We start from the raw sequence: 14085 nt of genomic DNA, 5'->3' as shown, positions 1-14085 counted from the left end.
TATTTTATTTTTCTGAAACTGTATTTTGAAGGTACAATGTTTACATTAGATTAGTAATTGGATCTTGGATGCGATTTTTTGTCATCTTTAAACAATGATAGTTGTTTTTATTAACTTGATATTTAACACTGAATCATTTCAACAGAAAAGGGTATGTAATAAGTATGTAATAAATCAGTGTTTGTATAAGAGGATGTCTATGCTTTGGTAAAAAATGCTTCAACGTTAAAACTGGTTTGCTTACAGACTTACAGTTAGACTTGTTTTATTTTAAATCTCTGGGTAAGGAATGGGCCTTAGTAGATTGGACTAGAGTCGAATCGGTATCTATTGTGCGAACTAATTTCACATTGGTTTTAATCTTGAGGTTGAAAGTTCTCGTCATAATCGAGTAAGAACAAACTATCTACCTAAATCAGGACACTTGCAATGTCTCTCGCGTAACTGAGATAGGGGTGACCGACCGTAAAAGATTGGATTATATGTGCGTTCCCGGAGCATAATTTTATATTTCCGGTTCAGTTACTACTCGGGCATTGCTATCGATCATTAATCAATAATGTCTAAACTTTATAGAAGTATATCAGTTTAAATAAGTTTTCTTCAAAAACATTGAAGATGAATAACATTTTGATCCTTTGACTATTCAACATTGTATTATAAATAAGGATATTCAGGAGCCCTGGCATACTACCATTTTGCTTCATACCTCTAAAACCGCTTTATAATTTTGCTTGGTATTTTACTGACCAGAAAGGTGAACGTCGCATCGTTAGCAACAGTTTATGAGTTGTTACTTACGCGGTTTTCAAGGCATTTAGACCTGACAATCAAAATCTTCGGAGCATAATCAATACACGGGTTGCAAAATCATATCAATGTAGTCAAAACATGTGATAACTCGAAAAAGTTCACGTGATTTTATTCCCATGTTACTTGCTTTACAACTTACAGCTCATAACTTTATTAGTGTCAATAAATTCGAACCAATCAGAAATAGATGTCATGTAATAAGCACATAAAAATTTCGAGTAAAAACGTGATTTGTCTTCAGACTTTAATTTTGCAGCCTGTGTATTCTCCCATTAAGTTCACGGGAGTGTAAAAATCTTAGCCGCATTTGTATTAAAGTGATATATTTTCAATGAGATTGAAAATGATAGCAGAAAAGAGAAAAGAGTTCCTTAGGTTTAAAACTAAACTCGGTCTGGTGTGACACGGTGAGACGGTGACAATGAATTTTGTGTAAAAGATTGAATACTAAAGTCTGTTAATAAGCGATTGACCCCGAAAAACAGCAGAAAACAGGGTTTTTAGACGTCAATCAGCTTACAACTTTGTTTGATATCTTTTGACTGAACTATTATTTTTTAGAAATTTTTTCACAGTGATGACGTTCGATTATCAAGGATTCACTTAAGTGAAAATGATGGTTATAGCACTTTTCTACAAGATCTTCATTTTTTTCTTCTTCATTTTCATCTTCATTTTTAGAATTTTTTAAAAGATTGTTTGATTTTAAATTGTTCCACTCACAAATATCTCTCCAACGATATTAAATTTATGAAGATTGAAGAATTCCTTCAAAAGTTATAGGTAAAAGAAAAAAGAGTGCACACTTATCGTGAACAGACTTTAAATCACATCGCTACGACACCAGTGAAGGAACTCTGTATACGCTGCTAAAAAAATCAACTTAATTTAAATCTAATTTACTTGCGTATTACCAGAGTAGGGCACAACTAAATGACACTTGATTGCTTTCTCAATCTTTTGTCTTGCCGATGATATGTAAGGATTACGTCATTTTAGCCGTAAAAAAGGCTGGGGACGAAGTGTGATTTAATTCAACTCGCCCTTTATTCACAGAGAACTAAATCAATGAGAATTGTTTAAAAGACCATTGAAGATGTAGGATCTATTATTCATGAGGTTGCCCCTTCTCAAAACCAAATGAACTTTTCATCGATTAATTATGAAATGACATTTTATACTTCAAGCAGATTGTTTTGTTTTTTTCTGACTGTGAAAAGGCTAACGGATAATATGAAGTGAATTTTGAGCAATAGCGAAAGGGGAGAACAAAGCTAGCTGAAAATGATTAAATTTGTCAGTCAAAATTGATTTTGCTTTGTATGAATTTGATAATTTTATTTAAATTGTTGGTTTATAATTTTGGAAGGTTTTCACAGCCCAAAAAGGTGAGAATTTGTTCTTGCAGTCTTCTTTAGCTTACTTTGACCGGAGCAATAAGGCCAAAAAACATATCATAATTTGTTAGTCAATATTCTGTTGATATGATTCACTTTATATTACAAAATGCCGTGCTCTTTTCATATTACTGTTTATCTATAGCTGGTATTGAAGCTTAGTCTACTAACATTGCCAGTTTATATATATACAGTCTATCAACTTTCAGAATATGGGTCCTGAATAGTTTCTCACACCTCTTATTATAATTATAAGTAATTTTGAAATTCTTTCTATCACCGAATTAACTTTTAGCCGTTCTTGTAGCTTAGTCTAAGTCTGAACTGAACAGTAATTTTTGGAATCCTGGATTCGACTGCACAATTTTTTGGTCCTAACCAATCCCTTGGCTATCGTTGGTCACTGATTCAGTGACGATGTCATGTCAAGTTATTGTTATTTATGCATTATTTTTCCACAAGGTGAAAGATATTCGAATTTCAGCTCGATTAGACTAAGAGCTTTTTAAAAAATATTTTTCAAGTCTCTTGATCTGCACGATAATTATTTTTTATGATAAGGTTTTTGTCGATTATACTATTACGGCTTTAGAAAAAATTATAGCTTAAAAACAAATTAAAATTTCCTTGCAAAATAAATAATTTATCGAATTTCAGACAGTTTTAACAAAAGTTAAAGGAAAGAAGGAAAAAAACTGTAAATTTATCAGATAAGAAGATGCGACATATGTGACTTCCTAAATCAATCATTTAAAAATTCAAAACTTAAAATTCAAAATTTATTTCTCGAATGCTACCAGATGTGCAATTTATAATCTGCTCGAAAAAGACTTTCTACAGGTACAACTACAAGCAATTTTTAGCTTTGTTCACTCTTACACCTTTCGTGGTCCGAGTGAGTGGGTTTTCTTAATGTCCAGGTTAAGCAAGCTCTTGATAAACTTGACTGGATTTAAGTTTTCAATTTCTTAATTTTCAGATTTTAAAATGACTGACGGTGATGCTCGTGGATTTCTTATTCTTTGTGACACAAACCTGGAACGAAAGGTTGGTAATCTGGTCAGTGATTTGAGTGAAGCAGAAGAAATTATTATCAAAACAATCGAAGACGTCCCTAGCGCTCGAGGTGGCCCTGATTTCGGTAAACAATTGCAAACCTTACTAAGTTGGGCACACGGAGTTATAATTGTGTCATCACAAAACTTGTCCTCATTTATTGACAAAAAGAAGACCGACAACCTTCCCGCTTTATTGAAAACGAACTCTAAAGGAAGTCAAAAGGTGTTGGAAAAATTTCTTAAAGAGGAGAGTAAGAAAGTTTTGCATAAACTAATCATCATTTCCGTTGATGGAGATAAAACTTTACCAAAACATTTAGTTGGAAAAGTTGAAATTATCGAGAAAGGCGGAGATGATAAGACAAAGTCAGATATATTTGTCAACAAAATTAAAAGCCAACTTGCCAAAAATATGAACAACATATGAGCTTAAATTTGCTAGTTATTGTTAAAATGGATTTTGTTTATAGTGTAGTATATCTAAATTTTAATATTTTCATCAGTATTTTATTTTTATTTTCACTAAATTTAATAGCATCCACTTTTCTCTTTTAATCAAGTGATTGTTCATTTCTCTCGACCTAAAATATTAAACCAAGGCAGTCGTTCACAGCCCAATATTCCAGGTATGTTTGGGGTATGGTTTCTTTAATGGGTTTTCACGTTAATACTTTTTGCCCGCGATTCCGTATCTATTTTGCTGACCAAATTTCATATTGACTTTTCGCAATCTGGTCTTCAAATTATATGCCGAAAAAAAGTGGCCGGAAAAGTAAACAAAAAATGTAAACAAAAAGTGGGAGTGGAAAATCGAAAGTGGATTAAAGATTGAAGATTTGCTACGGTGAAAATTTTTAAGATTTTGAAATAACTTTTGTTATGTACAAATCTATGGAGAAGACTGAAGATCTTGCCCTCTTGCCAAAAAATGAATCTTCAATTAATATCTTTCAACCTGATGAAGAATTCTTGAAGAATCCCTTTGGCGATGACAAAGGAAATAATGCCTTTTGGGAAAAGGTTTGTTCAGTTCATTTTCCTTAATTCTTCTATTTTATTTCTATTTGCTTTTTAGTTAGGAGGCTATTCATCTCATATATTCACTTGTAGAAGACAATTTTTAGCATCCTCTCAGAATTCTTCACGATATCAATGAGCAACTCTTTTCTGTAGGTAGAAAAGTCTTAATTACAGACAGTGTAGACCTAAAGCTCTAAACCAGCATCTAATAACATGAAAACCAGAATATGATTCTTCAATGGGAATCAAAACTATAAAGTGCACTTACAAACATCAATTTGTCAGATCTAACAAAATTAATAACGGCACTGTCATCACTGACAATAAAACAAACAATATTCTGTCAAGAGCCTTGTAAACATTCCAACAACTTCCATCGAAATGATCTATCACAGCTCAGTCTACCATTTTAGCGCGGTCCGAGGATTGAGCCGAGAACTCTCGCAGAGCGCCCGAGCTCCCGCGCGGCGCGCACTGCGGGGATGAAAAACTTCAATCTGTCAATCATTTTCTCAAGCGAAGAGTACGCGAAGCGATTCTAGCTTTACGATAGTGCCGCGGATCATCAATGGATAGTATTCAATTATCATTATCCCTTTATTTTCATTCCTAGAACTTTTGCAAAAAAAAGGAAAAATAGAAAAGTTGTATTTTTTACTGCTCTATTCACATATTGAATTTGAAAGATCTTCTATGTGGCGTTTTTTTGCAAACTTCAAAAAACTGATTTTTGTCCCGCCTCTGCGGGGCTTTGGCTTAAGTGCTTGAGTGCAGCATAAGGGTACAAAGTCCAAATATGCGTTTCCCGTAATTTTTGTATGAAGAGTTAGGTCTATACTGACAGATTTCAAGCGAAAAGCCTCAGCCAAAATATTTTTTATTGATTGACACCGAAAGAATAAATCTCAAAAAACAACTCAAGACCGATCAAAGTTTTTTTTCTTTCTCTCTTTCTCTGCTAAGCATCTTACACTCTTTATTTATATATTACTTTTCATTAGATCCTATGAAAAACATGTGTAATTGTTGGATTGGAGACTCTGATAAGGTGTATTAAACCTTTCATTACTATGTACATACCCAAACATGTTAGTGTTCACTTGCCAAGTTAGTTTTAAATGATAAGACAGACTTACAGTTAGGGAAACCATCCAGGATCCTGCCATTCTATGAGCCAGCAAAAACTAAATGACACTTGTAAACTTAAAGTTTCTTACTATTTTCCATCGAAAACAGCCAAAAACATTGCTACTTCCCAAAGCTGGAGACCAAAACAAATTATCTTCCAAGATTATGGTGCCCTTTTGGATCTATTGTTATGGCCATCTAAAATGGTGGAAAGAGTTGCGGAAAGACGGGGGCACCCGCTAGCTTCGAGGGTGGTAACGCCAAAACGCCCAATATGATCTTCCAACAAAAGGCGAGTTAGTTACCGCGTGAGTTACGTCATACACTCCACCGCAGTGCACAACGAACGGTGTTTCAGTGAATATCAATAATTATAAGAATATCTTATGTGCTTAAATTCAGTAAACTTTGAGTGCTTCATTGAAGATTATTAAGAAGATAAGAAAATAAAAAATGCGCTGGATAATTTTCATTGTAACGGTTTCGGTCAATCATTGCTGAAAGTTTGAAAAAGTTTTTCCGACGCAAAAAAAAATTTCAGCCAATTAAAAGCACAGTGTGCTTATATTTACTATGTTTGCTACATCGTCTAGGCTAAAAAAAGTGCGAAAAGACACGAACGTCATTTTTTAATGAGTGTTGTTATGAATTTTTAGATCGCGGTCGCGTACAGGAACTCGCCAAATGTTCCTAACTGACTTAACATCACCTAAAAAGCTACTGCAAGGGCTCCTAAATCCAACAACACATTCTCATATCCAATGCCCTAGACACACGTCCCTGGACAACTGCTATTTGAAAAAATTCAATACTTACAAAATTCCCTCTTCCATCGTTGAACGATAAACTCTGAAGAAATTTCTTTCAAAACAAAGCATTAACAAGACAGGAAGTTCAAGATGATAACCTTTAGTAGATAAAATTTTGTATGGATTAATTTTTGCCATTTTCGGGAATTTTGGCAAATTTCAGGAAATTAGTCTTCCAGAAAAATCTAAAATTCAAATGTTGGTCATTTATTCTATGTTCTTTTGCTCAGATTTTTAAAACCAAATTTTTACTATTAATTCAATATATGTTATATATTTTTTGACAAAAGAATTTCAAAGTTGGAACAAACTTCAACCCTCTCCAAACGCATTATTCACGGCATATTTATGACATAAACAAAAGTTTGACTTTTGACTGCTTCCACTAAAACTGCAATAAAAGTTACACGTTTTTTTTTTATAAGGAACACGTTTATAAGGAACTCGAGGCTGAAAATGGTTCAAAAAATAAGGAATTGTTAAGGAACTGCTCAGGCTGAGAATAAGTGGATTTGAAAATAATGTACCTTATTGGGACTAATTTGACCAAATTTTGATCTTTCAAGGGGCAAAAAGTTAAAAATTTCCTATGTATTAAGGAACTCGATAAGGAACTTTGAGACTGAAATTCTCTGTAAAAATAAGGAACTCCAGGCTCAGAGCAAAGTTAAGGTTCCTTATAAAAAAAAAACGTGTATTGATAAGAAAGATATAATGATAAATTTACTTTGTTTTTTCCTCAAGTGATAGAGGTTTTGAAATATCAAAAAAAAATTTTAAGGTGATCTGGTCATGTGATCAGGTGGTAAAAGTGGCAGATTTTTTTTTTGGAACAGTAAAATTTTTGAGTTTTTTTCCCAAATTGTTGAGCAATTTTTCCCGTACTGAGAAATTTTTGTACAAAATTTGAAAGTTTAAAAACAAGATATCAACAAGTGGTTATTGCAGGTTACAGGAAATTTAATTCAAAACCATTATTTAAAACCTTGTCATTATATTTTGGTGTGAAAGTGGCTAGAATCCCTTGCAAAGCTATAGTCCAAAAAGGGTTAAAGTATTTAATAATTAGAAAATCTTTTGCATTGAGTCAGTACCATCAGGGAAACCTTTCACTGAAAAAAAGTTACAGAAGTTTTACCCAAGATTGTATGTAAAATTGTAAAATTGATTAGATAGATTACCAATATCTGCCAAAAAGTGTGAGAACTGTAATGCTATCTTAAAAGAGCCACTGAGAACTAGTAAAAATACTTTCTTGTCATTATTTTGATGCTGCAATTATTTCCACTTTCAGAGAAGGAAGTTGGGCTTTTTCAATGGGGAAAAACAAAATGAGAAATGAAAATGAAATAAAAGTGAAAAACATATTTTACATTTACATTTTTTACAAGAACAGTTTTTAAGAACAATGACGCTCAAATTCCTCAATTTCAAGCAATTCAGAGGTCAAAGCTAGTAAATTGGGTGTAAAACCTAAAATATACCAATCTCACCCTATAAATAAGAGAATTAGCAGTAGCGTTTTATGAATAGATAATTTGTACAGTATGCAAAAAATCTGCTCTTCTACACAAATTTTGCGCCCATTTTGTCTACACTACTGATAAGAACAGCCAAGCTGCCTCATCAAAAATCTACTGGTTCTTATAAAAAAAGAGTCATTCCCCATCTTAATGTTTCTAAAAAGCTCGAGCTCTAATAATTATTTCATAGGTGTCAAAAGCTTATGGAGATGGCAGTCAAGTCTCATGGGACGAAGCTCTGAATTCTGTTCGTGCTGATGAGTTCATTCAAAGAGCTTTGTTGGATAAAAGAATTCCGCTTGTTTTCCTGCTTGAAGTTATTCATGACGAGTTTATCAAGAGAATTGAAGACCCAAGATTATGCACTGGTTTTATTCATCAGGTAAGAGAAAGGGCAGAATGTTGGCCGTCTAAACTAAAGCTAAATCATGATTCAAATACCTTATAACATAGTATCACGTGATTTTTTCTTGCGGGTGTAAAGGTGTAGAATTGTTTGTCACTTGGACCCTCATTTTAAGCTTAGCAAAGTTTAATTTTCAGATTCAATCATCATATTATGCTTACGAGAGTTTTTTCAAAACATCGTCAACTTTGGTTGATTTTTATTTTCACCTTTACTTATTTTACGTTTGGTCATATTCTTACGTTTCATATAATAAGAGATCAGTTTTTCAAAAGTCAAAATATTCTTTGTTTACCTCCCTGTTTCATTAATCTCTTTACAAAAAGAAGTTGCTGTTTTGCTTTTGAAATTATACTTATTTGTTTGCAAGTTTGAGCCTTGTGATGCTTATAAATGTCATGCTTATAAAAAAAGAGTACATAAAAAGGGTACGTACGTATCTGTAAGAATATGTTTTAAAAGGGAGAAAATATTTTTGAGTTCTTGTAACCTTTTATTTCTTTAGTTAACAAAACGAAATACTTTACAAAAAGAGTCATCACCCACAGCTACCCACAGCTCGATTCATTGAGTTCGGATGGACTTTATAGACGGGCTAGTTGGCGTTGACGTCTATTTGTTGATGATTTCAGCGCTCAGATTAATGTTACAGACGTGCTATGTAGCGTTGACGTCTATTTGTGGGTGTTTTCAGCGCTCGGATTGATTTTTTAGACGGGCTAGTTGGTGTTGACGTCTATTTGTCGATGTTTTCAGCGCTCGGATTGATTTTATAAACGGGCTAGTCAGCGTTGACGTCTATTTGTTGATGTTTTCAGCGCTCAGATTAATTTTATAGACGTGCTAGGTAGCGTTGACGTCTATTTGTTGATGTTTTCACTGGGTTAGTTTTTAAGACATGTTTTTAGACGTCTTTAGTTTGATGTTTCGGGCTAGCTGCGTCTACTGCACAGGTGCTACCAGATTACAGCTTCACTGATAGCAGGAGTGTGAATGTTGTTCCTCCTGACCTGACTTTTAGTTCACGAAAGACTCAAACTAAGCGCTCGTTCGACTCGGGAGCAGCGAAGCGAGTCTCAACGTCAGAGAAGATGTTTTTGGTGAACAAAGAGCTGATACTCTTAACCAACCATTCACTGTGGCTGGGTCGACGGAAACTAGAGAAGAAACGAGATTGAGATTTTCCGAGTTGGTACATTTCCAAGTCTTCGAGTTTAAGAAGAATTTTACGTTCGCGATCTTGGAAGCGAGTCATGAATTCTTCATACACACTGATGGTATTTTGTTGCTTGGAAACAATCGTTCTCAACTCTTTAATCTTTCTCATGTCTTTGGCTGATCTCTCGTTACAGGTTTGACGGAATTCCTTGAAGTGCTTAACTTCTCGGGACAGTTTGTTATTCACCATATCTTTTTGTTTGATGCGAGCAGCTTTGTCCTCGACACAAAGCTCCAAAGTCTTGATTTTTTCTTCAAGGATTATTTGGTTGTTTGAAGCCTGATCAAATTCGTCAAACATTTCTGTGTTCAACTTTTTCAACTTCTCAACTTGATGTTCTTGCTTTTTGTATTCTGCATTGACTTTCATAATCTTTCGTTCAACTTCAATGCTTTTTTGTTTGAATTCGTTGGCTTTTTCATTCTCTGCTTGGAGCTTCTTCTCCAAATCTTGAGTGTATTGTTGATTTGACGCAAGCTTGTTTTGCATTTCGGCAAGTTGTTTGCGCAAATCTTCATTGACCAAAGTCAATTGTTTGTTTTGATCTACTTCATGTAGATACTTCAGATGATATTCCTCGAAGGAATTGATACGATAATTTGCAAATTCTCTCATTATTGATCGATATTTTAAAAAAATATCGATAAAAATCACTAAAACTGCTTCTTCTGCCGCACTTGACAAAATTCGAGAAACAAATGGATGGCTGAATAGTATTTGACGTCAGTTTTGTTAAGCTTTTTCTGTGACGTCAATTATTTCAGTGCCTGTGTCAGAAGGAGTAGATTCAACGCTTTATGTTAAACTTGATAAAATTAGATGACGATAAAAATTTCGGTACGGATCTACCCGGTTCTTCTAGTCCCTTAGGAATATGTACCAAATCTTGTACTTAGAAACTTTGACTTAGAAAATCACACCTTTTACATATTTTTGGAGGTCTATTCATAGGTATTGATGATTATGAAGTTTTTTCGATTTTAGCTCACCAAATTGGGAGGTGTTATATTACAAAAAGATCGAGATGAAGCTCAAAAAGCAGAGGGTAACATCCCACCAACATACTCCAGAGTTTTACAAGACCACCCAAAGAAAATGACTATACTACATCTCCTGGCTGAACGTAATCTCGTCGATTTTGCTGAAATCTACATTTCACCTGAATTTTATGCTGGTCACATATACGTTGATTCTCAAGTGAACCCGAAGAAACTTCCCTTAGAATGTGCTTTGGAGAGGAGGCATGATGACATGGCTAGCCTCTTGGCTCGTAGGATGAGAAATAGTAGGTAATGAGGCTAATGTTTTTCAGTCGACAGCAAAGATGTAAGCATTTAATGATATTATTCACAGCTACTAGGCTGAACATTTAGTCTTCTAGTTTTGGTCTTAGGTCTCATTTAGTCTGTAGACTGAAATTCTTTTAATTGAAATTGATACGAAAGAGTTCTTACCACCCCGAGTAACGATATTAAACATTTAATTTTTCCAGGGTTCGTGCTCTTTTTCAATATGATGAGGCTTTTGATGCTAAATTCAAATTTGCTGATATCATCCAAGATCCTGGAATGCAGGTAAAACATTTTTTTTGGGTATAATAGAAAGAGTGACATTCATTGCTTATTGATCGCTTATGGTTTTGCTTGTTTTTTCTTTACAACACAAAAGTGAAAAAGTTAGTTATTATAATTTATATCATCAACAAAAAACCAAATTATTTTATCAGAAAATCTTTAATTGAATTCCATGTTCCATTCCGTGTAACTTTTTAGAAAGCTGTGTCACTATCTACAATATTGTAATATCTTAGGAGACAGTGGTGGCCATCTTGGATTCATGTGTTAATCCTGATTGGCCGTTCGTTCCCACGAAGAATGGAGAAGATGAAGAGAAAGCCTGGACCCGACTACAAGACAAACCCCTTCAATATCACTTCGATTATCGCTTACTAGACGGTGACCAGGACAGTGAGCCTGCTAAGATGAAAGATGGCTCTGTCAATGAGAATTTCAAACATCTGCAACCGTCTTGTCTTCAGTTGATCATTGATAGTCCCCACAGTGACGTATGTACAACTTGCTTATGCTCCTATTTCTAATTATTAGAAGAAACCTTTTTCTCATACCGTTCACCTAATAAGCCCCGCGGAGCTCTTTGATTTCTCAGGATTCTTAAGATCGGTCTCCACTTTCGTGCGAAAATGAGCGAAAACTTTTTCTCAATCGTTTTTGCCTGTAAAAGATATCGTAATTAAAAAAATTTCAAGTGAAAAAATAAAAGTTTGAAAGAAGTTCAACTTTCTTAAACCGTTACGTCAGATTTTCCCAATGGCTTCATTTTTCAACCGACCAATGACCTTACAAAAACGTTAAAAAGTTTTCGCTCATTTCGCGCGAAAGTGGAGACCGGTCTTTAAGGACACTCCTTTAAGGTTTTTCAGTTTTGGAAAGCTGGCTTTATTTTATTTTCGACCGTCCGATACCGTATTGCTTCGAATAAACAACATCCCTTGTTTTTCCTTTTCGTTTTCTCTGAGTTCAATTATGTCATTTTAGCAGTGTGCAAAGTTCTTCCATCTCAGGCAAATTTCCGTTTTAGTGAAGAATGATGTTTGTCGTGTTCAGATGAGATGGAGTTTTTATAACATACTTTAATAATTGGTCATTTGAAGTAATAAAAATGACGCGTTCTTTAGAAAAAATAAAAAAATTGTTTTATTACTGGTTAACGACCAACCAAATCAAATAAGAGCTTGTAAAAACTCCATCTCGTCCCGTCGTGTTTAGTCTACTTTCGGTCTGAGATGAACACTTTGCTTTGACCACAATCTTAAGATAAAATTATTTTGCCTTCTGATGAACGTTTGTTTTCTCTCAGGAGACGATATCACATCCGGTGGTTCGAGTTTTGGTTGATCGGAAGTGGGAAAAATACGGCAAGAAAAGTATATGGTATGCTGGTTGGTTTATTTGAGTTTAAAAAGCACCAAAAGTTTATTAAGAGTACCTGAAAGGGATTGATATGTATATCAATAAAACTTCTTTTACGTTAAATCTAGTGTCCCAGAGTCTACTTGATGTTTCATCTTTATAAGACTAGTCTTGTGGTTCCAACCCTTGAAGCTTTATTTTCCCCAAAAGGCATTCTTCAAAAACTTGTATTATAGTTATAACAGGTTATAAAGACCTAATGCATCATTATCTATTTTATATTCTCTATCGGTTTCAGTTTATGGTTTTTGCTCTACATTTTGTTTGTGGCGATTCTTGGACTCGCTCTCTTTCTTGATGATTCACAATCGCCAAGAGATTATTCAACGGCTAAAGACAAAGCTCGTGGAGTGTTTGAAGTGCTCACCATTTTGCTGACGTTTGCATATTTCATTGAAGAGATTGATCAAATGCTAAAGTAAGTAAACCAAGGGTTTATCCATAGACATTTGGTATAAATTGAACCCTAAGGATTGCAATTTCATCTTCTTTTTTTATTGAAAATCTTTAGGTAAGGAAATTGATTTTAGGCTTCAAACAAAAAGTAGTAGGGGACTTCGAAGAATATTTTTAAACCACCTGGAGGGGAATGAAGATTTAGCAAAATGTCAAGGGCTGAAACCAACCCCCTCTGTCACTCTGTTATTCATTTGTCATATCCATTGATGAAATTAATTAATCTCTTTTCTCTATTTTGATTTCCAGAGAGAAATGGAGTTATTTTTGCGACAAGTTCAACATTTTTGACATCGCTGGCATTCTACTGATCTTCTTAATGATTCCACTTCGATACGCGAATGAAGTTCGTGCTAGTTACGGCGTCGGTGCAGCCGCCTTCCTCATCAATTGCCTTCGAGTGTTCAAGTTCTTTCCTGCCTTCAGGTAAGCCTATAGAAAACATTCGTGTTTAGAAAAAATTATCTTTTAAATAATCTTTTGGGGAAGGGTGAGAAGTTATGGTTAGGCGCGGTAGACACGGAGATCTCCCGCCACTCTCTCCCATTCCTTTTAGAAATGTTAAACCCGCGTGTTCTTCTCTTCCTTGTTATATGACCCACTCAGTGATCGTGTTCTTCCCGCCCGCCTACTCGTTCGCAATCCTTCCCATACGGTTCTTTCGTTTTGCATTGTGGCTGGTCACTTGATAGTATCCCAGGGCCTCTGATTTGAAGCCTTAAGCCTGACATACTTCTTTTCTTGCATTGTTATTTTTAGACGCTTAGCTATTGTTTTATTACTTAAACTATGAAATCAATATGCAGTCATGTTTCTGTCAAAATTTGATAGGTCGATTTCCGAATTTTCCGAACGATCTATTTTTCATTTAATCATAACTTTTGATCTAGTAAACCAAATTTGACAAATGACCCATCAAAGTTTAAGTTTGCCTTTCTTTTTCATTATAAAAATAGTTTGATTCTTTAGAAATTTGTTGATCTCGAGAATTTCCGTTTTAAAGAGGGTAACTTATTTCTGGCACACCCGATAGGGTCTGTGGAGCATTTTAAGTGGCTTTTCAATTTCTCAGATATTTTGTGAACGAATATTTTTGGATCACATCAATACAAGGAATGGAAATAAATGGAAATGAAGCAGGTAAAAGGTGAATTTGTTGCGTCATTGATGATACACTTAAGAAAAGTGTCCAACCAAGCTCAAATAATTTTTTTATTCAAAAGAGAATCGGATAAAACAATGCTTACTACTACTGAAAAAGCTTAA

General features: G+C 34.4%; 2 protein-coding genes and 1 long non-coding RNA gene across 3 annotated transcripts in view; 2 read left to right on the top strand and 1 right to left on the bottom strand.

Annotated features, from left to right (window-relative positions):
- Positions 1-1738: 1738 nt before the first annotated feature.
- On the top strand, positions 1739-3823 carry LOC136807305 (uncharacterized). Its single transcript, XR_010846663.1, has 2 exons — positions 1739-2201; positions 3190-3823. It is a non-coding gene; the product is annotated as an uncharacterized lncRNA (long non-coding RNA).
- Positions 3824-4001: 178 nt separating this feature from the next.
- The window catches only part of LOC136807110 (uncharacterized), a 49470-nt gene continuing 39386 nt past the window's right edge, over positions 4002-14085 (top strand). The window contains exons 1-8 of the mRNA XM_067063680.1: positions 4002-4288; positions 7939-8130; positions 10358-10662; positions 10866-10947; positions 11184-11438; positions 12251-12324; positions 12602-12781; positions 13069-13245. Of these exons, the coding sequence (XP_066919781.1) occupies positions 4148-4288; positions 7939-8130; positions 10358-10662; positions 10866-10947; positions 11184-11438; positions 12251-12324; positions 12602-12781; positions 13069-13245 (1406 nt within the window). The 5' untranslated portion in view covers positions 4002-4147. The remainder of the gene's footprint in view (positions 4289-7938; positions 8131-10357; positions 10663-10865; positions 10948-11183; positions 11439-12250; positions 12325-12601; positions 12782-13068; positions 13246-14085) is intronic.
- Positions 9188-10055, bottom strand: LOC136807063 (uncharacterized protein-like). Its single transcript, XM_067063630.1, has one exon. The coding sequence runs from the start codon at positions 9986-9988 to the stop codon at positions 9188-9190; it is 801 nt and encodes a 266-aa protein (XP_066919731.1). The 5' UTR covers positions 9989-10055.

The sequence above is a fragment of the Clytia hemisphaerica genome, unplaced genomic scaffold (assembly GCF_902728285.1).
Source record: "Clytia hemisphaerica strain Z4C2 unplaced genomic scaffold, Clytia hemisphaerica genome assembly, whole genome shotgun sequence".
Classification (NCBI taxonomy): Eukaryota; Metazoa; Cnidaria; class Hydrozoa; order Leptothecata; family Clytiidae; genus Clytia; species Clytia hemisphaerica.
This window is presented reverse-complemented; position numbering and strand designations above follow the sequence as displayed.